This window comes from Saccostrea cucullata, unplaced genomic scaffold (genome assembly GCF_032062105.1).
Source record: "Saccostrea cucullata isolate Sc308-1 unplaced genomic scaffold, CSIRO_AGI_Scuc_v1 ctg4, whole genome shotgun sequence".
NCBI lineage: Eukaryota > Metazoa > Mollusca > Bivalvia > Ostreida > Ostreidae > Saccostrea > Saccostrea cuccullata.
This window is the reverse complement of record NW_026920828.1, coordinates 181,726-204,693: the sequence shown is the minus strand read 5'-3', so window position 1 is coordinate 204,693 and position 22,968 is coordinate 181,726. Positions and strand designations below refer to the sequence as shown.

The following is a 22,968-nucleotide window of genomic DNA, read 5'->3' as shown; positions in this document are numbered from 1 at the left end:
AAGTCGTGCTTATTCTAGATTAAAACTAAATGGAAACATTGCAAGCATAATTTTCAGTGTCTATTTTTCCGTTTTCGTCAATCAAATTAAATAGTAAAATTTCGATTGTATGCATTTTCAAACAACAAAAATAATATCATGAATTAGTTGATTTGAAAAATTTATGTAATCGAATCGAAATTTCTTTTCTTGACTTAACTTTTGAAAAATTCGCGCGAAACATCAAAAACTGCTGCAGCAGTGAAAAGGGCGGCATTGGAATATCGAAGAAGGTATCTTATTAATATGCAAGTTACATGTTACAAACTGGGTTATTTTTAAAGGTGTTTTGTGTGCGTGATTAGGAAATGGATTTTAAAGGCACGTAAATGCATTTTAATCCGAAAATTAAGGAAATTATATGCAACAGAACTGCTATAGTATGCACAGACAGCACTAGCAGTTAGAGTTGAATTCTGAATAATTGCTATATTTGTAAGTAACAGCAATTAAGAGCTACTTTCCAATGATATTTTTATGAAGTGTGTGGACCTAGGGTCAGGGGTTCCTGTGGGGTGGGGGCAGTGATTTGGGAAGCCCAAAAAGGTAAATGGGACCATGGCGCAACTGTCAACATTTTCAATGGACCATTTTGAAAATGAATGGGCCATCATTATAATCTAAGGGGCCATTTTAAGAAATAAAAATGACTAACAAATATGAAATATAAAAAAAAACATGTTTTTAATTAACCGAATCTAATTTTTAACTTATATACTCGATTCTCATTATATCGCGGGTTTTTTTCATTGTATCGCGGTATATTCCGAAAAAATCAGATACATTGCTCATATGCTTTTTGTTGAAAAAAAATATCAGTCTGTCATCTGAATGTAAATTTTTGTGATGATTAAAAATTATGGAAAATGCGTTGGAAAAAAAATATTCAAATAAAACATAATTTTACAGAAATCGGTCTCCGTTTTTATTATTTTAGCCCACTGAGTTTATAATCTAGTAACATTAAACGCATAAAATCCATATAAAGTTCATGTTTTGAAAGTCTTTAGTTTGTATAATTGTTTATTTTCTTATGTAAAATTACATGGTAAAATAGAAAATAAGAATTGAAGTCCATGTCAACCTCAAGTTTCCATGTTTTCCCATACCGCGATACTATGAGACTCTCCAATTTAGGAGGTAAATGAGACTTCCTGTTTTAAAAATAGAGTACAACTTAGATGATGCAAGCTTGGGAAATAACTTGATACTAAAAAGTTAGGCCATAGTTTGCTTTATTAATATCATTTGATGACAGTTAAATTTAAAAAATCAAATTACACTTTTTTATGCAAAAGATTTAAGTACCGCGATATAATGAGACACCTGTATACATTGCAAAAACTTAATGGAACCTGCATTGCATATAATTTACCTGTATTTTGTATTACATTATGTCAAACTTTGGACTGAGCACCACCCTTCCCTAAAAATAAATGTAGTAATGTACCAAATCTAGGTGTTTCCTTAAACCGGAAGCAGTTTTAAAACTGACTGCATTTAAAACAAAAGTAAAACAAGTAAGAAAATCATACGCAAAATGTTTTCAAATAAGATCGCTAAAAAGTGAATGCGCACCATGGCGCCAATATGGCTCGTGGCGCATGTCCTTTCCAATCACGGGGGGCACTACTGATTATTGTTGAATATTATACTGATTAATTTGAAATGCATAAATTTTTGTTACCCTACTCTGCCTCTGGGTACCAGTATTTAGTAACCAAACTAAATATGCTAAGTGTATAGTTATGATGAGCAATGGTGCCACTTTCAAAATTGAAAATGCCATGACCTCTGGTTTATAACATAAACCAAATTAAATTGTTGGAAAGAAGTTGCATGATGCTCAGTTGACCTATAAGGCTCTTGATCATGGGCCTCTTGCTCATCTTTTAAAAAGAATTTTATCTATCTTTCAGATGGCAAGAACTAAGCAGACAAGCAGGCAGAATTCAAACAGAAATTCATTTCCACGGGCAACATTTCAACCAGTAAGTTTAATGTCATTAAGTATGACACTTGTGTAGAACATACTTGTGAACTCTATATAGGCCTTTATATGGATTTTTTCTTTTATCAGGCCCGTCAGAGAAAGCGTCCTAGAAAACCGAGAGCTGAGCGCTTATGGATGACCGAAAGAGAAGCGAGAGCCCCCTGGCTTTATCTGCCATACCGCTATGATCCGTGGAACAAATCCGACTCGGATTCGGATTCAGATGATGAGATGGGTCACGATTATTTGGATGATGAAATTCTGTTCGGCAGTCTCCGTGGTAACATTGTTGGGATTCGGTATTATACAGGAATCGTAAGTTTATCATTTACAAATTATTTTATAACAGTCTTAGAAATAGATAACCTTTCTATGGAATATTGCATAACTTTAATAATACTAGTTAAAAACCAGAGTTGTCCCTGTGAGCCAGATCCAGTGGGTTTCCCCCTGTTATATTGTAATCAGGGTGGAACTTGAGACCTTGTCCTCTGGTTTTAATGTCCCCTCTTATTTTAGTGCTGGAATATTGTTTGACACACTGTATTAGGCCAAGCTTAAAAAATTCTGTGTTTGCAGTTGCCGACCTGTAATTTTTAGACTGGGTGTAGGTAGGCATTATAATTCTTTTTTTTTTTGAAAAAAAAATCAGATTTTTGTTAGATAACAAATAAAAGAGGTTTTCATACACCTACTAGACATGAATAAGCTCACCTCTTGTTATAAACCACTGGTTGATAAAAAATGTGTCAAAATTTGAAAACGAAACTGTTTCAATATTCTGAAAAATTGAAAAAAAAAAAAAAAATTACCAAATGGCTAAAAAAAAAGTTTGGGTCGGGTGCATTTTCAGTGGGTCGGTAGGCAACTGCAAACTTAATTTTATTTTAGGCCTTAGACTGATGATTTTACTTCTAGGTGAACAATAATGAAATGGTGGCTTTGGAGAGAGAACCACAAAATAGGTTTGATAGAAATGCCATAAAAGTGGTCAATGTTGTCCGTCAACAAGTAGGACACATTAAACGAGAGCTGGCTGCAGCTTTAGCACCAATTATGGACAGTGGTTGGGCCAGATTAGAGGGGTAACTTATTCTGTTATGATCAAGAAATATAAAGAAAAAATGTACAATCTTAACCAGCCAAGAAGATACTTAAAGTTAAACATCTGATGCTTGTACAAAAAATTGTAAAGTGAAATATCAAAATTTTAAAGTTAAAAGAAGGTAAATTGATTTCATTGTTATGAAAAATGACAGGATCGTTCCGTTTGGGAGTCAGAACCAGTTCAGCATGCCTGTAGACATCACTCTCTGGGGAAAACCAGAACACAAGCAGCAAACCATCGCCAGGCTAGAGAGAAGTGGTATCAAGATGAAGGTAGCCAGCGATCCTGTGGGTGGGGTCGGTGGTTCTATGGGTGGGGCCTCAGCACCAGGGCCCAGTTCTGGTATGATGTATGGAGTGGTGTCAAACAGGAGAACATTCCTCACGCCAGCAGAGGTAATAGTGGCAGTGTCCAGTCTTTAGCTTACTTTTGGTTTCTTGAGAACTTTATTTTATGTCAAGAGGGAAGAAACCATTTTATACAGAAAATGCTGTCTTTTATTTATTTATCTTCATTAAAATGACATTTTATTGCATTAAACTTTTTATACTTTTGTTTGAAATGAAAAAAAAGATTAAAAAAACATTTTCAGAGTGTTTTATTCCACAAATTCATTAGAATCTTTGAAATCTTGTGATCAGAAAGTTTTATCTTATTCCTGAATCTTATTCCTTTTTCCTTGTACATTACATCCAACATGCATCTTTTTTTTTTATATGTGTTACACTAAATCATGATCACTAAAATTTTCACTTCATATTGTACAGGTAAGGGTCGAATTGACTTTGTATTGCCTACATACCCACCAAGAAATTAGAAAGCTCAAATGCATTTAAATAAGATGTCAGTAGTTTATTTTGTTTACCAAGAATTTTTATTTGTCTGGTCATGTTAACCACAGATATTATTATTTAGAAAGTATTTAGTCTGTGACTTAATAACTGACTGATGTTAATGTCCAACACTACAAGTGGCAAAAGACTTACCACACTGACTTTGCCAAGCTAATAAATGATAAAAAATGATTTTGTTTTTAAAGGTGAAGAATGAACTTGACAAATTGTTTGAGAGTTTGAATGAGGGTGATAAAACAACCCCATCTGAGCCAACAGAGGTACAGTGTAATAGTGAATATTGGTAAATTGGTTTCATAAATGCACACTAGAAGAAATTTGAAGATGGCTGCTTAATGGCATTGAATATATTTTGTTTATTGATTGATTAAAAAGAAATTTTAACTTAAGGACTTGGATATCGGCAATCAAATCTTTCTGACAATACTTCAGAATCATCATTTTTGTGGAATTTGTGGCTCACCTTTCCATAAATTTACATCTCCTTAAATTGTAACTTTTGAACAAATCATTAAACCTATGGAGAACATAGCATTCTGAGTCTCATTCCCTATGCTGTAAAATATATTAAAAAAAAAAATGTAAAATTGTTCTTTATAAGCATAGTGACCCTGTTTTTGAAACAAGTTACAACAACTTACAACATGCTCCAATGAACCTATAAAATGTGAACTCTACAGATTAATGTGAATCACAGGATCGATGGATAGTACATTTCTTTTGAAGGCGATATCCAGCGCTATGTATAAACACCAGAAGCAGGCTCTACACTGGATGATTCAGAGAGAGAACGGGAATCAACTGCCGCCTTTCTGGGAGAACAGGAATGGACAGTACTTCAACTCGGTGACGATCTTCACAACCAAAACCAAGCCGAAGAGTGTTTGTGGAGGTAGGTATACAAAACTAAACCAAAGAGTGTGTTGGGAGGTTGGAATAGGTCTCATTTAGAAGTTAATTTTAAACATGAAATCCCACAACAACAACGACAAACAATGTAGACTTTTGTAATCTTACACATGTATTTGTTAAATCTAGGAATACTGGCTGATGACATGGGTCTTGGAAAGACACTGCAAACTATTGCTTTGATCTTGACAAACTTCAAAGATGGAAAACCTCTTGCTGTTCCAGTGGCTGGGAAAGTTCGTCAGTCCAAGATATTACGATTGCAGCGCAAAGCTCAGGTGAGACATACCATATATACTCACCTACAAGTCAGATTTGGGGGAGTTTAACTTTGGTCATAAACTCTATGTCTGACTTATAGGCGAGTTATTAAAAGACTGGTATTTTAAAAGGTCAATCCCTCTAATATTAGCTTCAAAAGTACAACCGACTTACAGGCAGACTGACTTATAGCGGAGTATATATTTGTTAAGAAATGGGTATAAGATATTCAAATGAGTACTGTATTATACATGTAGTACATGGAGGCAACATATCAATAAGAACCTTTTAATATTTGTCATTGTTGTATGCTATATGTATATCTTTGTACATGTACATGTACAATATGAAGGACATAAAATACCCATATACACGGCCTCATGCGTCCTCCGAGGCACGGAGAGGATAAGTAAGTAAGTATACAGGGTTCGACACTAACGGTGGACCGGTGGCCCGAGTCCACCAAAAAATTGAAAGGTCCACCAAACGTTCTGTAGTAGGTGGACTGTCGGTCCACAACTTAAAATTTAAACACCGTATTTAAAAAACAGTGAAATTTCAGGGGTTTTTTTATTTTTGTCTAAATCGAAATCCGTAATTCAAATTATTAATTCCTCCATATCTGTATTTTACAAGAAATAAATATACTTGTAGATAATGTTTTAGGTAATCAGGGGACCTAGCAACTCGATATATTTTACATTATATTAAATTGATAACTCCAATATAAACAAAAGAACATTCAACACGGACCTTGAACAAGAAGCATGAAAAAACCGTGCAAATTAGCCAGTCTCTCCTCTGTTTACGTAATGCACAGAAAGGTGTGAAAATTACACTGGGTAACAGGAAATCACTTCACGCCTGAACGCACACTGTTAGCATGGTTAGAGATAATTAGAATTGATTGACAGCTGAATTTATGCATTTTTTTTTAATGAACTATTAGGCCTATTTGCAGTTTCATTTTTTTCTTGATATACATTTTATTACTACTTATTTGAATGAACAATAAATTTAGAAAATAATTAATACACATACATGTACCTATGTCAGTTTTGCATCGTAGTAAAAAAAAAATGATAATCATAAAGCCATATATACATCAAAAATTCATTTGTTATATATTTGAACAAATTAATTATTAATTGGAATTTTGAATTTAATCTTCCTTTGGAACCAAAATAAATGCAAATTTTCACCATTGTAACTTAATGATAATTAATAATTTTTTTTTTTTGGTTTGTAGATTGATAACATTTTTAGCTCACCTGAGCCGAAGGCTCAAGTGAGCTTTTCTGATCAAAATTTGTCCGTTGTCTGTCGTTGTTGTCGTCGTCGTTGTAGTCATTGTCGTTGTAAACTTTTCACATTTTCATCTTCTTCTCAAGAACCACTGGGCCAATTTCAACCAAACTTTGCACAAAGTATCCTTAAGTGAAGGGGATTCAAGTTTGTTCAAATGAAGGGCCACGCCCTTTTTCAAGGGGAGATAATCATGAATTTGTTAAAAATTAATGGCATTTTTAAAAAATCTTCTTCTCCAGAACCGCTGGGCCAGGAAAGATGAAACTCATGTGGAAGCATCCTCAGGTAGTGTAGATTCAAGTTTGTTCAAATCATGACCCCTGGGGCAAGGGTGGGGCCAAACTGGCCGACCCAAGTTTTACATAGGAATATATAGGAAAAATCTTTAAAAATCTTCTTCTCCAGAACCACTGGGCTAGGAAAGATGAAACTCATGTGAAATCATCCTCAGGTAGTGTAGATTCAAGTTTATTCAAATCATGACCCCCGGGGCAAGGGTGGGGCCAAAATGGCCGACCCAAGTTTTACATAGGAATATATAGGAAAAATCTTTAAAAATCTTCTTCTCCAGAACCACTGGGCCAGGAAAGATGAAACTCATGTGGAATCATCCTCAGGTAATGTAGATTCAAGTTTGTTCAAATCATGACCCCCGGGGCAAGGATGGAGCCAAAATGGCCGACCCAAGTTTTACCTAGGAATATATAGGAAAAATCTTTAAAAATCTTCTTCTCCAGAACCACTGGGCCAGGAAAGATGAAAATTGTGTGGAATCATCCTTAGGTAGTGTAGATTCAAGTTTGTTCAAATCATGACCCCCAGGGCAAGGATGGGGCCAAAATGGCCAACCTAAGTTTTACCTAGGAATATATAGGAAATATCTTTAAAAATCCTTCTCAATTACCACTAGGCCAGGAAAGATGAAACTGATAGGGAAGCCATCCTCAGGTAGTGTAGACTCAAGTTTTTTCAAATCATGACCCCCGGCCCTGGGGATAGGGTGGGGCCAAAATGGCCTACCCAAGTTTTACATAGGGATATATAGAGAAACCTTTTAAAATCTTCTTTTCAAGTACTTCAAAGCTATGATTAGTGATACCCGGGGTATTTATATGGAATCATCCTCAGGTAGTGTAGATTCTAGTTTGTTCAAATGATGAACGCCTGAAAGGGGGGGGGAGTAAATTCAAGCCCGATGTGCTCAGGTGAGCGCTGTGGCCCCTGGGCCTCTTGTTTTTTAAGTTTTACAATATTCTTGAAAAAAATCTGACTAGTCCCATATCGATTTGATTCTGTTGACTGGTTAGATTTATGCTTTATTAGGCTGACTGGAATCGTATATATATTAAAGGTAGTTTTAATTAATGTCTTATGTAATGATTCATTCATTAATTAAAGCATTTTTTAAAGGTCCACCATATATTGAGAAGGTCCACCAATAATTTTTGACGAGTGGACCTGCGGTCCACCAAGGTAAAAAAGTTAGTGTCGAACCCTGATATGGACCATTATTTCTAACAAACAGCATTGAAACAACTTTCCCTTTCATTGATTTCAGAGAATAGAGGATTATAAAAGCACTCCAAGTAAAGCTAAGAAGTCCTTTGTCATCAAAGGGGAGCCCAGCGAGATGTTAGATGAGAAGAAACCATCATTCAGTAGAAAACGTAAAACTCTAGGTGACCTGTCGCGGTACAACAACAACGCTGTGGACGACATCACGGACGAGGACAGCACTGACCTTGCGGAGGAGGAGTCTGAGGAGGAAGGTAAAGCCATGTTCATACATTAGAAGGTAGGCAGGGAATTTTCAGCACATGAGAAGGTAGACAGGCATGTTCAGCAATGATTAAAAGCATGCTAAGTAAATGTATGATTGAGGCAATGTTATCATGTGATCCTTGATTAAAAATTGTTGCATAACATCTACAACAAGGTTTACTGCAATAAATAATACATCTGACTGAGTCAGTCCCTCCTGTATCAGCACATACATGAGTTGGCAGTTCACTCACGTATATCACAGCAGAGACAATTTTGTCTATGATTTTAATACTGGGTAAATGTATATGAATTTTACTTTTAGTATTTCAATTTTGTAGATAGAAATGATGAGCAAGTCATGTTAAAAAAAGAGGATCCAGAATTCAAGTTAGCAAAAGAGGCAAAGAAACTGGAAAAAATTGCATCTCCCATTGCAAGTAGGAGACCTAGAAGGTACAATTGTTTCACATGACCTTGAGAACGAAAGAAAACAATGATTTTAATATTTTCACTTGTCTGTTAGTAATCATAATGTTCTGACCCTGTATGAAAATGAAGTCAAACCTCTATGTGATATTGTCTATGATCCAAGCATATATGAAACGGTTAGCTGCTGATCTGTAGCTAGCTGGTCATTGGGATGGTTGGCCAGAGAGCTGCAGTGCCATCCACTGAAAAAAGGGTATATTTATTGTCCACAAATATTGTCATATTTGATAGCAAAACACCTCCAATAATAGCTGAATTCTGATTGGTTCCAGTCCTAGACTAGGAACAGTTAAAATAATAGCTTTCTTGCCCAGCTTTTAAATAGTGACATGTCAGGGGTTTGTGTGGAGTTCCGAAAACACAAAACCATGACATTGTGAGGATTAAGGAGTGGAATCAATTATATAATTTCTAGACTAGACATGATAATGTACTAATTTTGTTGATCTGTAGAACTGTGAAGAAGCCCACAAGATATACCTACAGTAGTGAGGATGAGGATAAAGAAGTCGTAGAGAGTCCAATGAAAAGAGGTACTTATACTCGGAATTAAAGAGTTATCAATGATGTCAAATGTTATAATCTCAAAGAAAATAGAACCTAGATAAAACTGAAATATTGAGGTAAAGATACACATATTGGAATGAAATTAGGTATAGATTTATCATTAGAATATATAAGTCAAGTTTTCTTTGGAACTATTGAGCAATTTTTGACAAAGTCATACTCTTTGACTTAGAAAAATTCCAATTATTTACAGTTTCTGTTCATTTTCTTTGCATGTAATGTTCAGAGGGAGGGGGCATACATGTTTAATAAACATCTCTTGTTTCATGTTTACAGAAAATACATTTGCCATGCAACTGTTTCTCATTCTAGGTACATGCATACCTGAATTCTAAATATGATTTTCACTTTCAATGATTATAGCTAAAGTAGTCCAGATAGACAAAGAAAATTGTCTGCAGATTGAAACAGCAAGAAAAGGTCAAAGACGTGGTAAAGGGAAGGGGAAACAACTCCTAAAATCTGGTGGACAGAAATGTGAGGGACAGATGGATAAACTGATTGAGGACACGATAAGGATTGACAAAATCTCTACAGGGGATATAGGAAAAGATCAACAGGATCTTAAGGGGGAGGACACTACCAAGATTGGCAGTGTCTTGGTAGAGGGTGGAGGCAGGGGGCAGCAGGTACCACTGAGGAAAGAGGGGGCACCTGTACCACAGATGGAGGAGGGGACACCTGTAGCACGGAGGGAAGAGGGGGCACCTATTTGCGACAATAAGGTACAAGAATCAGAAAGGAATCAGAGCAGCCCCATTGCAGATGGTAAAGATAAGGCATCTTGTGTAGCAGAAACAGGAAATCAAAGTACTGGAGGGACTGTAACTAATGCTGGTATGACTATCTTTTAAGAAATTTTATGCCCCGCCATGAATATGGCCGGGGCATATAGTGTTTGTCATGTCCGTCTTCCGTCCTTCTGCCCTTCCATCCTTCCGTCTGTCCTTCCGTCACACTTTGCGTTTAGCTCTGTTCAAAGCTAAGTTTCAAAGAACTATCCAAGATATTTTCATCAAACTTCATATGCTGATACATATTGATGAGAGTATGCAACTGTATCAACATTTTTGACCTTGATGTTTCCTTTGACCCTGACCTCACCTTTCTTAAATAGGTGTTTAACTCAGTTTTAAACATACCATTCAAGATGATAATAATAATGTTGATACATACTGATGAGAGCTATTCAACTGCATCAACCTTTTCTTTGACCTTGATCTTACTTATCTTTAATTAGTGTTTCGCTTACTTTTAAAGATACCTTCAAAATATTTTTTCAAACTTCTTATGTTGATACATATTGATGAGAAATATGCAACTGCATCAACATTTTTGACCTTGTCCTTTCCTTTGACCTTGACCCCACTTTTCTTAAATCTTTTTCAAACTTCATATGCTGATACATACTGATGTAAGCAATTCAACTGCAACAACAATTTTGACCTTGATCTTTTATTTGACCTTGACCTCACTTTTATCTAATTGTGTTTAAGTTTTAATTAAAGACATCATTTCTAGATATTTTTATCAAACTTCATATGTTGATACATTTTGATGAGAGATATGCAACTGCATCAACATTTGACCTTACCTTTGACCTTGTCCTCACTTTTCCTTAATCAGTGTCAAACTTCATATGCTGATACATACTGATGTAAGCAATTCAGCTGCATCAACAATCTTGACCTTGACTTTTTATTTGACCTTGAACTCACTCTTATCAATTTGTGTTTAAGTCAGTTTTAATTAAAGATATCTTTTCTAGATATTTTTATCAAACTTCATATGTTGATACATATTGTTGAGAGATATGCAACTGCATCAACATTTTTGACCTTGACCTTTGCTTTGACCTTTGACCTCACTTTTCCTAAATCAGTGTCAAACTTCATATACTGATACATACTGATGTAAGCAATTCAACTGCATCAACAATTTTGACCTTGACCTTTTATTTGACCTTGACGTCATTTTTCTCAAATTGTATTTTTATCAAACTTGATATGTTGTTGATACATATTGATGAGAAATATGCAACTGCATCAACATTTTTGACCTGGACCTTTGCTTTGACATTGACCTCACTTTTCCTAAATTAGTGTCAAATGTCATAAGCTGATAGATATTGAGGTAAGCATTTCAAGTGTATCATCATTTTTTTACCGTGACCTTTCATTTGACCTTTACCTCACTTTTATCCATTTGTGTTTAAGTCAGTTTTAAAGAAACCATAATATTTTTTCAACTTCATGTGCTGATACTTACTGATGAGAGCTTTTCAACTGAATCAACAGTTTTTGACCTTGGCAAATCCTTTGACCTTGACCTCACTTTTATGAAATTAGTGTCAAACTTCACATGCTGATATATACTAATGTAAGCAATTCAACTGCATCACTATTCAAGATATTCTGATCAAATTTTATACACATACAAATTTTCATCTTGCTTTACTAATATACTCTTGGCGGGGCATTCATGTCCTATGGACATATTTCTAGTTTGAAACTTGAATAGGGGAAAAGATTTCAAGATTAAAAGTTTTATTATGGAATTATATGCAGTGTTTTGATTTTTCAGATAATGAGCAAATTAATGCAGTCTTGTGCCCAAAGTTGAAAACGGAGGGAAAAGGATGTGGACAAAAGCTGGAGAAAGAGTTTAAGTTTTGTACCATGTGTGGATGGAAGATTAACCCAGACATATTTATAGAGAATGCCAAGATGTGTCTCAACAAAATAGATGAGGGGAAAATTTGTGAGAACATTGTCTACCCTCCTCAGAAGTTTTGTTCCAATTGTGGAACACAGTTGTCATTTACAGGTAATCCTATTGCTCTCTTGGAAGATGGGAAATAATCAAGTGGATATGTTCTTACTTATGCATGCAAGTAGATGAATGTTGCTTTGAAAAGTGGACCCACAGATGTAGGATATAAGCATAAACAAAGATACATGTACTAAATGAAACCAGCAATTAATACAGATGATCATAACCATGGAAAAAGTATTGTGAAATCACATATCAAAGTTCATAGTTGTTATCTAACATGTAAACAGGATTAAAATTATTTCAGAAGTATGTATTAAAATTGTTAGGTTAAATTGCATAGACTTTGGTGAACAAATATTGCATTTTTGTGTCTATATTTTACAGAGAGGACAGTCATTGGAACAAACTTGGGACAGGTTTCTTCACAAGTAGAGTCTAAACCAAAAACAGAAAATGAGAAAAACAAAGGAGAGGAGAGGATACCAACAGCCTCAGCAAATAAAAAGTTTTATCATATTTAAACAATTTGTTCTTTTATAATAAGAAATTTATTTAATTATTCGACAGTACTTTTTTTGTTTTTCAACAAATGAATGCTGCATTGCTGCAATTTCTATGATACTGCAGCTTTCTTTGTATTCAGTATCTGTATAACATTTTATGGCACACTTGATGTGATAATAATCTCATACAAATGTTTTACAGTTTTCCCAGTACATCAGGACTGAACCCAGAGGCCAGGCCATTTGTTCCTGTAAGTTTTACTCAGTTATTTGTTTTGATTAAGATAGTTAAGAGATCTTTAAGTCAAAATTCTTTGATTATTTGATGTTTGACTTTTCATTGTCTATTTTGATTACTGTACAGGGTCAGCCAGTGATGATGACTCCAAAGAAAATGAGAATTACATCTGTATCAGGTAAGTGTAGTGTGTTCATATAATCCTGGTACTGAAAATTCCCTCTCACTTCAAGTATTTGATGGACTATTTTTTAAAGATACTAAAAATTTTAAAGCTGCCCCCAAGTGTTATTGCAAAGCAGTTTAATCAAGATGATTCTTTGGGTAAAAAAAAAAATGTGAATTGAATTTTTTTCCCCCATTTTATTAACACAGCACTTTAGTCTCAGATTGGAAATTTTTTTCTGGAAAGCTTATCAACAATTGTGAAAAAATAATGTGGGGAAAATATAATCACAAATCATACAGTAATACCTATATTTGGCCATAATGAGATGTCAAGGAAAAATTTTGTCAGAATGAAATTTCAAATTTGTTCAAATCTTTTGAAACAATTGTAACAATGGGACAAATTAAAATAAAAAAAGAAGTATTGGACTAGATGTCCTTGTTTTCTTGCCCTTTGATTTGTCTTTACAGATGACCTTCCTGACCCATCCTTACCTACTTTACCTGGACAGTCTACTACAAAACAAAGCAGATTTTGCAAGGTTTAAAATTAAAGTTTTTCCCTGAAACACAGTTAATGTAAAAAAAAGCCGCTTTGAAATAAAAAATTGTTGTAAGGTCCACAGAGATTTTGTTCATAAACCATTAGCCCCTTGCCTGTTACAACTGATCTCTAACCCTTTACTTTGAAATAAAGGGAAAACACTGAGAAGATGATATGAGGTCTGCCAGAGAATATTGTAACAGGACTCCTATAGGGGGAACTTCAAAAGTTTTTCCTCTTTATTCATTTTTATGACCGTATTTTGAATTCATTGAAATAACATGGTTTTATATCAATTGACAATTTGTTCAGTAATGTAGTATGTACATACAGCAAGAGCATATCTGATCATGTGAAGCTTTTGAATATAGACTTGGAATGTACTCACCTTGACCTACTTGTTTGTTACATGTATATTCCAGGTGAGGAACTACCTGATATACATGGACCTGAGGAACTCCCCTCTTGCTCAACACCAGGTATGTATATTGTAAGCAGTCTGGAGAACTCACAGTAAATAATCTTTATAGTGAAATTGATAAACAACTGTTAGTTTAATACTCATAGTTTTAAAGTTGAAACAAATTTGTGAAGATCCCAATATTAGACTGAACTCAACGTGTTTGTAAAAAAATAATTCTTATTTTAATTTTAACAATGAAAAACTATTGCAAGGAAGCCTTATAAGTCTTATATGTCTTGTGTATGTCTTTACCAGGGAGCAGTAAATGTGGGAAGTTCTCAGGAAGAACCCCGACAACAGGAGCCCGGGCCACACTCATTGTCTGTCCATTGTCTGTGTTAAGTAACTGGCTTGTAAGTTAGGTGTCAAGAGAATTTGTGTTAAAAAATTTTGTTGCTTATACATGTACCTTTGATTTTGCATTTTAAATAGAATTTTACGGACAAACTCGGATATAAATTTCAATATTAACATTTTGTTTTCCGCAATACATTTTTCTTTGACAAATCTTTTTGTGTTGATGTAAATCCCTGATGTTACTTGAGTCTAGGATCAGCTGGAGGATCATATTCACGAGAACATCCACCTGGATATCTACACGTACTACGGATCCAGCAGAATCCGCGATCCAGCCGTGTTATCCAAACAAGACATCGTGCTCACCACCTACTCCACTCTCTCATGTGATGCCAAGGTAAGTACTCACCAGATTACAGAACTCTAGGATATATTATGATTGCTTGATTGCACTAGAAAATTGATGGTTGTAAGACAAAGCATAGAAGTAATGCAAAACAATTCAATGTACGAGCTGACCATGACAAGTTTATTTTCAGGGTGATGGAGCTTTGCAGAAGGTGAAATGGCTGAGGATAGTCCTGGATGAAGGGCATGCTATCAGAAATCCCAATGCCCAACAAACCAAGGCTATATATGCCTTACAAGCAGAGAGGAAGTGGGTTCTTACAGGTAAAAAATATAGCAACATATAATTACTCACAAATTCATTGTTATACCTGTTTGTTTCTCAATTATTCAAAGTAAAGAAATACAATGTTATGTTTGACGTTGCAAAGAATTCTACATATACATTATATTTTCCTATACGGAAAAATGCACATTGTTCATATTAAATGTTGAATCCAGCCTGTTCACAAACTATGTGATATGTAACATCTCTTATTTTTTTGGCTACTGTATATACTTGTATTACTTAAAGGAACACCCATTCAGAACTCTATAAAAGACCTTTGGTCCCTGGTAAACTTTCTCCAGATCAGTCCGTTCACTGACAGACAGTGGTGGACCAGAGCCATAGAGAGACCGCTGGAGCAGGGAAATGAAAGTGCTATCAAGTAATGGTCAAACTTTACTCACGTTATTTCATTCTGTAAAAATAATTCTGCTAAGAACAGCAAAGCAACATTAACATGCACTTTCAAAATTTGTTTCACTTGGAATTCTATCAGTTGCTCTTCCTTGAAAAATTAAAGGTTTTCACAGGTTTCTTCATTATAACCATGTTTCTTTGTGTATTATACAATTTAAATGCTATATTACTGCTGTAGGCGTGTTCAGCATCTAATGGGTGCCATCGCCCTGTATAATACAATTTAATTGATGTATTACTGCTGTAGGCGTGTTCAGCATTTAATGGGAGCCATCGCCCTGTATAATACAATTTATATGCTGTATTGCTGTAGGCGTGAAACAGCATTTAATGGGAGCCATGTGTTAATACAATTTATATGCTGTATTGCTGTAGGCGTGTTCAGCATTTAATGGGAGCCATCGCCCTGTATAATACAATTTATATGCTGTATTGGTGCTGTAGGCGTATTCAGCATTTAATGGGAGCCATCGCCCTGTATAATACAATTTAAATGCTGTATTGGTGCTGTAGACGTATTCAGCATTTAATGGGAGCCATCGCCCTGTATAATACAATTTAAATGCTGTATTGGTGCTGTAGGCGTATTCAGCATTTAATGGGAGCCATCGCCCTGTATAATACAATTTATATGCTGTATTGCTGTAGGCGTGTTCAGCATTTAATGGGAGCCATCGCCCTGTATAATACAATTTATATGCTGTATTGGTGCTGTAGGCGTATTCAGCATTTAATGGGAGCCATGCCCTGTATAATACAAAATATATGCTGTATTGGTGCTGTAGGCGTATTCAGCATTTAATGGGAGCCATCGCCCTGTATAATACAATTTATATGCTGTATTGCTGTAGGCGTGTTCAGCATTTAATGGGAGCCATCGCCCTGTATAATACAATTTAAATGCTGTATTGTGCTGTAGGTATTCAGCATTTAATGGGAGCCATGCAGTATAATACAATTTATATGCTGTATTGCTGTAGGCGTGTTCAGCATTTAATGGGCAGCCATCGCCCTGTATAATACAATTTAAATGCTGTATTGGTGCTGTAGGCGTGTTCAGCATTTAATGGGCAAAATCAATTTAAATGTCAGTAGGTAAGTGTACAGCATTTAATGGGAGCCATTGCAGTAGGTAAGTGAACCAAGGCCATGAAGGTGAAGGCAAAATCATTGTCAGAGGAATGTGTTTGTGGAGCACGTCAAGCTGTCAGAGGAAGAAAGATCTGTGTACGAGGCCATGCAGAATGAGGGCAAGATCATTGTCAGTAGGTAAGTGTACGAGGCCATGCAGAATGAGGGCAAGATCATTGTCAGTAGGTAAGTGTACAAGGCCATGCAGAATGAAGGCAAAATCATTGTCAGTAGGTAAGTGTACGAGGCCATGCAGAATGAAGGCAAAATCATTGTCAGTAGGTAAGTGTACAAGGCCATGCAGAATGAAGGCAAAATCATTGTCAGTAGGTAAGTGTACGAGGCCATGCAGAATGAAGGCAAAATCATTGTCAGTAGGTAAGTGTACGAGGCCATGCAGAATGAAGGCAAAATCATTGTCAGTAGGTAAGTGTACAAGGCCATGCAGAATGAAGGCAAAATCATTGTCAGTAGGTAAGTGTACAAGGCCATGCAGAATGAAGGCAAAATCATTGTCAGTAGGTAAGTGTACAAGGCCATGCAGAATGAAGGCAAAATCATTGTCAGTAGGTAAGTGTACAAGGCCATGCATAATGAATGCAAAATCATTGTCAGTAGGTAAGTGTACAAGGCCATGCAGAATGAAGGCAAAATCATTGTCAGTAGGTAAGTGTACAAGGCCATGCAGAATGAAGGCAAAATCATTGTCAGTAGGTAAGTGTACAAGGCCATGCAGAATGAGGGCAAAATCATTGTCAGTAGGTAAGTGTATGAGGCCATGCAGAATGAAGGCAAAATCATTGTCAGTAGGTAAGTCAGTGTATGATGCCATACAGAATGAAACAATGTTTTATCGTAAACATGTGTCAATATTTCAACTGTTTGTACTGAACTAATTTCTGCTTTTCTCTAATCAAAGTACTCAGTAGAAAGTTGTGACCCATGACCCTTTTGTCAATTTAATTACAGATATTTCCAACAAGGCACTCTGCTGCATCACTATGGAGACGTGCTGGCTATTCTGATGAGACTCAGACAGATGTGTTGTCATCCTCTTCTGGTGGCCAAGGCGGCAGCTGCCATGAAGGAAATCATAAGTAAGAAAGAAGCAGGGGAGGAAGTCATGTAAGACAGGAGAAGGAGGGGAGGAAATTATTTGTAAGATAGGAGGAGAAGAAATTATATAAGATAGGAGGAAGGGAGGAAATTATACGTAAGATAGGAAGATGGTAGGGAATTTTATCACATATTTTTACCTTTATCCCGTTGATATAGCTCATGTGATATCGTTTTCGTATCAACACTATGTGTTCCTACGCCGCGTGACGTAACGTAAATAAACAAATACATGTGTATGATGGGGAGAATGACTTAATTTGTCAAATTTCACTTTATTTGATATATTTTAACAAATTATCATTCATGAATTAAATAAATATGAGTTGAAATACTTTCTTTCTTTTAATTTTGTACGAACTGTTTCATTCTACGTAATATTATTTATTACGTTAAAAGACCACCACACAGAGAGAGTAACCAGTAAAGGACGTTCAGTAATAAAAATAAAGACAAAATACACATAAATATGTGATAAAAAGAATCTCACACAGAGAGAGTTGTGGTTTGATATGATTTTTATCCAACTCAATAGACCACCAAACAGTGTGTTTGGAAGTCCCCTCGCCAAGGCTCGGGGATAATAAACCAAACACACAACAGGTTGGATAAAAGGTATGTACTCCTTCAGTAATAAACCACCACAAACCACCACACAGAGAGAGTGGAAGTCCATATATATAAGATGGGAGGAAATTATATGCAATAAACCACCATCAGAGAAGAAACACATGGATGAGAGGAAATCATGAGATAAAGGTTTGAAACCATCAGTAAGATAAGTACCATCATAGGACCACACAGAGAGAGGGGAGAAATCATTGATGGATTCAAGAAGGAACTTCTATTTGTAAGAATTATAAGTTATGTTGGTAACAGTCTGTGAAATTAAAACATCTTTGGACCTCTCAGAACTATTTGATGTGTTTAAGATGAGGCTGAATCCAGTGGTGGGATGAACGACGCCCTGAGACAGAAGTTGGTGGACACTCTGATGATGGTGCTGAACTCGGGATCGGACGAGGAATGTGCTATCTGTCTGGACTCACTCAAGCGTCCTATCATCACACGATGTGCTCACGTCTTCTGTAGGGGATGTATCGAGGCTGTCATCAAAAATGAAATGGTATACATTATACAGTAGTTATGCATCATAAAATCATCAGTTTTAAGAGTTTGAAAAAAAAAAATCAAGAGGTTACAATAAATGCTACAATCTGCTAAATGTGAAGTGAACTAAGTATTTTTATGCTTTATTTACATTACTCAGGAATGTGTGGGATTTTTTTTTTCAGATAAAATTTTCAAAAATTAAAAGATAATTCTTTCATGGCATGGACTACAATATAAAGCAAGCTTTGTTTGTAATAGTTTTTAAGACATACAAGAAATTTTCACGGATAATTAATTTTAACATCGTAGGATAAGGTTTGATTAGCTCATGTCTGAATATATAAGAGAATGACACCTTCTTTCTTTTTATATATTGAAATATGAACTTGGATTCTCACACAGGAATATTTTATGAAACTACTTAATTAATGATTGAAAATAAACCTTAACAGCTGCATGCCAGGTGCCCCCTGTGTCGTGGGGAGGTGTCGACTGAGACCCTGACTGAGGTCCCCGCAGAACAAGTACAACAGAGTGCTGCAGAGGCTGCCACACAGGGGGAGTGGAAGTCCAGCACCAAGGTATGTACTCCCTCAGTAATAAACCACCATCAATAGACCACCACACAGGGGGAGTGGAAGTCCAGCACCAAGGTATGTACTCCCTCAGTAATAAACCACCATCAAAAGACCACCACACAGGGGGAGTGGAAGTCCAGTACCAAGGTATGTACTCCCTCAGTAATAAACCACCATCAATAGACCACCACACAGAGAGAGTGGAAGTCCAGTACCAAGGTATGTACTCCCTAGGTAATAAACTACCATCAGTAACCTTTGTCAGTAATAAACCACCATCAGTAACCTTTGTCATTAATAAACCACAATCAGTCACCACTGTCAGTATTTAACCACAATCAGTAACCTTTGTCAGTAATAAACCACAATTAGTAATCACTATCAGTAATAAACCACCTTCAGGAACCACTGTCAGTAATAAACCAACATTATGAATGATCTTCTGTCAGTAATAAAGATAACTTGATTATCAGGACATTCCTAAATGGTGGAAAAACAAAGAGTGCATGATAATGTTGTTGTTTTGAAGGTTGATGCTCTGATGAATGGTTTGGTAAAGCTGAGAGAGGAGAATCCCCGTATCAAGAATCTGGTCGTGTCTCAGTTCACCAGTCTGTTGACCCTCCTAGAAATTCCCCTTAAGTAAGTCTGTATGTTAAACCAATAATATATGTGTGCTTGTCAGTGAAGAATTCTAGAATGACTTTATTTTTAGTCTTAATAAAACATACACTGAAGGCATGTGTCTAACCATTGTCAGTGTTAAAAGTAGAACTAGCCTTATTTTAGAACTCATTTCTAATGTTATTTGTTGTAAAGTTGTGCTTGCCCTGGATGACACAGTACTACTTTGCAATGTACTAACTCTGGTGTTCTGTTTTTAGTGCGCTTGGCTTCAGCTTTGTACGGTTAGATGGGACGATGTCAATGAAGCAGAGATTGAGGGCGGTGGAGGAGTTTTCTAACCCTGCCCCAGGGTCACCCACCATCATGCTCCTCTCCCTGAAGGCTGGTGGGGTGGGGATCAATCTGGTGGCAGCCTCAAGGGTGTTCTTAATGGACCCGGTATGCTAACAGTCAAAATAATATACTGCTATTTTTTTTAGGTTTAATATAACAAAAAATGATTCTAGGTAATGTAGTTTAATTGATAAGATGTCAACAAATTATGCAGTTTCTGCTTGAAAACTAAAGCTAATATTTTGTTAGCAGCATGACATTACTCTTAATTGATACAATTAAAAACGTGGACTGAATATTATTAATTAAAAATTGTGAAATTTAGCTGTACCCACAAGTATACATGTAGTTAAGTTTAATGTTTTGTATCCTTTGAAGGCCTGGAATCCTGCCTCAGAGGAGCAGTGTTTTGACAGATGTCACAGACTGGGTCAGACTAAAGATGTAGTCATTACAAAGGTACTGTGTTATATCAATCATTCATCAACGTTACCTTCTTATAATCACATTGTTTATCTGTTGTTTTAAATACATGTTTAAAGGGAAAATGAGCATTCATTAACAATTTTCCAATCATTAAAAATGTTTGTTTATTGTTTATTTTCTCCTCTTGAGAATTTTTCACTCATATGGAGATGCCACCACTTGTCAGTGGAGAGCTGATAAGTTTGACCTATACTTGGTATTTGGCCACTGAGCAGTGAGGGTTTTTTGTAATGCCAGCATCTACTGCAACACAGGTTCTCGGTATGTAAATATGGTCTCATCCCAAGGACCAGTCTCTATGCCCCACATTGGGATTCAAACCGACAACAAAAGGATCAACTCCTTACTCAAAGACTCTATAGCTCTAGAGTCATGAAGTAAGGAGTTGATCCTTGCATCGTGGGTTAATCCCATTGTGGGACGTAGAGACTGGTCCTTTGGTTGAGACCGTATAAACTGAGGTCCCCTGTCACAGTAGACATGATAGACATGACACAGCTGGCACGATAAAGATCCCTCCCTGCTTGATGGCCTTGAGTGCCAAGCATACGATAAAATTTGCAGCTTTCCACCAGCAAGTGGTGGCATATCCATATGAGTGAAAAATTCTCAAGAGGGATGTTAAACAAAAAACAATCAATCACAACTCTACAGCAGATGCCCTACCACTGAACCACATGGGCAATTTTGTTAAAGCTAATTTTTTGTGTTTTATAGACTGTGGAGTGATCTCTGTCTAACTCTTGTCTTTACAGTTTGTTGTTGAAGATTCTGTGGAGGAGAGAATGATGGCTCTACAGGACCAGAAGAGGAAACTCATGCAGGGGGCATTCGGTCAGAATAAACAAAGCGCCGAGGAAAAACGCACCAATAGAATTCGAGACATTAAAACACTTATGGATCTGTGAAAAGTATACATCAGATAGGACAGTGAACAGGATGATAAATTTGATATTTTTTTTTGATGTTTGGGATCTGCAGCTCAGTTTTGGGTGCGTTAAAGACTTTAAGAAACATAGGATACTCACCGCTTAAGTTGTGCGTCAAGCAGCAAGGACTATTTCCTGTGTGTGTTGTTTTTGGAATTCTTGAAATCAAACTCAATATTTAAAAGCATTAATAGAAATTCCTCCAGCAATTCAAGTTTTTAGAAAATGGATGAAACTAACATTTCAAGTTCATTGCAAAAATATACTCTAAATAACAATTTTTTTCCCGAAAAATATTTCTGAAAATAGATTTCTTACTAGAAAGGATTTCATTCTCTTACATATATGGCAGCACGATATATTTAAACAAATGACACCTGATAAATGTATGAATGAAGGGGTAAAACAGCACTCTTTATACCCCCCGCAAACGAAGTTTAGGGGGGGTATATTGGAATCACCATGTCCGTCTGTCTGTCTGTCTGTCTGTAGACGAGATTTTGTCCGGACCATTACTCAGAAACTATTGGAAGGATTTGTCTGAAAATTTATACACATATTATTCACTGTATGAAGGTGTGCACCTGGTATTTTCATCTTGATTGGATGATTATTTTGAATTTTATAGGTGTTTTTTCATTTTTATTTTGTGGTCTTGTGCAGACCGTTTCTCACAAACTATCGCAAGGATGTTTCTGAAAATTTGTACACTTATTATTCACCATATGAAGGTGTGCACCTGGAATTTTCAACTTTATTTGTCCATTTTTCTGCATTTTACAGGTTTAATTTTTATTTTAATTGACTTGTTCATTTTGGACTCATGTATAAGGTTTGAGACATAGATTCTAGAATATCAGTTCAAATTGTGAACTACAGCTTAAAACAACTCATTAAAACTAAAAAAAAAAAAAAAGAAACATCATCAAGTGTTTAAAACAGTTTTTGCATTACACAGAAGATAATGTAAATTCATTTGTCTCTTGGGATTAATGACTGGACATGCATCCAGTTAAAGATAAATTAATGAGTTTGTTGTTGGAAGTTGTTAAGGCATATCTCTTATCAAGCGTGTGTGTGTTATCTAATCTCCAGGGAATAAGGCACAAGAATTAAAGATCTCTCTTCTCTTATTCTCTTAATTGTAATTTATTGTCTGTCAAAGCACTTCATTACTGGATGACCAGATCTTTATTTTCAAAATGAACTTGATATATCAAGATTAATTTGATTTTGTATAATAATTTGTTTTTCAACAATCTTTTTGCAGAGTGTTGTAACA

The 22,968-nt window shown here is 35.8% G+C and overlaps 1 protein-coding gene across 1 annotated transcript; it reads left to right on the top strand.

Moving 5' to 3' along the window:
* The first annotated feature begins 218 nt into the window (after positions 1-218).
* LOC134258354 (helicase-like transcription factor) lies at positions 219-22,097 on the top strand. The gene is made up of 32 exons (XM_062740880.1): positions 219-272; positions 1,940-2,030; positions 2,120-2,347; positions 2,951-3,117; positions 3,292-3,535; positions 4,180-4,254; positions 4,721-4,886; positions 5,033-5,181; positions 8,031-8,241; positions 8,575-8,689; positions 9,179-9,258; positions 9,656-10,129; positions 11,876-12,118; positions 12,452-12,572; positions 12,773-12,821; positions 12,935-12,986; positions 13,943-13,999; positions 14,239-14,336; positions 14,534-14,677; positions 14,820-14,952; positions 15,203-15,338; positions 15,621-15,653; positions 15,749-15,850; positions 15,956-16,154; positions 16,551-16,642; positions 17,474-17,601; positions 18,553-18,746; positions 19,186-19,314; positions 19,841-19,953; positions 20,196-20,376; positions 20,650-20,730; positions 21,513-22,097. The coding sequence occupies exons 2-32, from the start codon at positions 1,959-1,961 to the stop codon at positions 21,663-21,665; spliced, it is 4,419 nt and encodes a 1,472-aa protein (XP_062596864.1). The 5' UTR covers positions 219-272; positions 1,940-1,958; the 3' UTR covers positions 21,666-22,097.
* Positions 22,098-22,968: the final 871 nt, after the last annotated feature.

Coding starts and splice junctions, on each gene's coding strand:
- LOC134258354 (XM_062740880.1), top strand. CDS start 1,959: ATGGCAAGAACTAAGCAGACAAGCAGGCAGAATTCAAACAGAAATTCA. Junction 12,573..12,772: donor ACAGCCTCAGCAAATAAAAA/GTTTTATCATAT, acceptor AATGTTTTACAG/TTTTCCCAGTACATCAGGAC. Junction 16,643..17,473: donor GGCAAGATCATTGTCAGTAG/GTAAGTGTACGA, acceptor ATTTAATTACAG/ATATTTCCAACAAGGCACTC.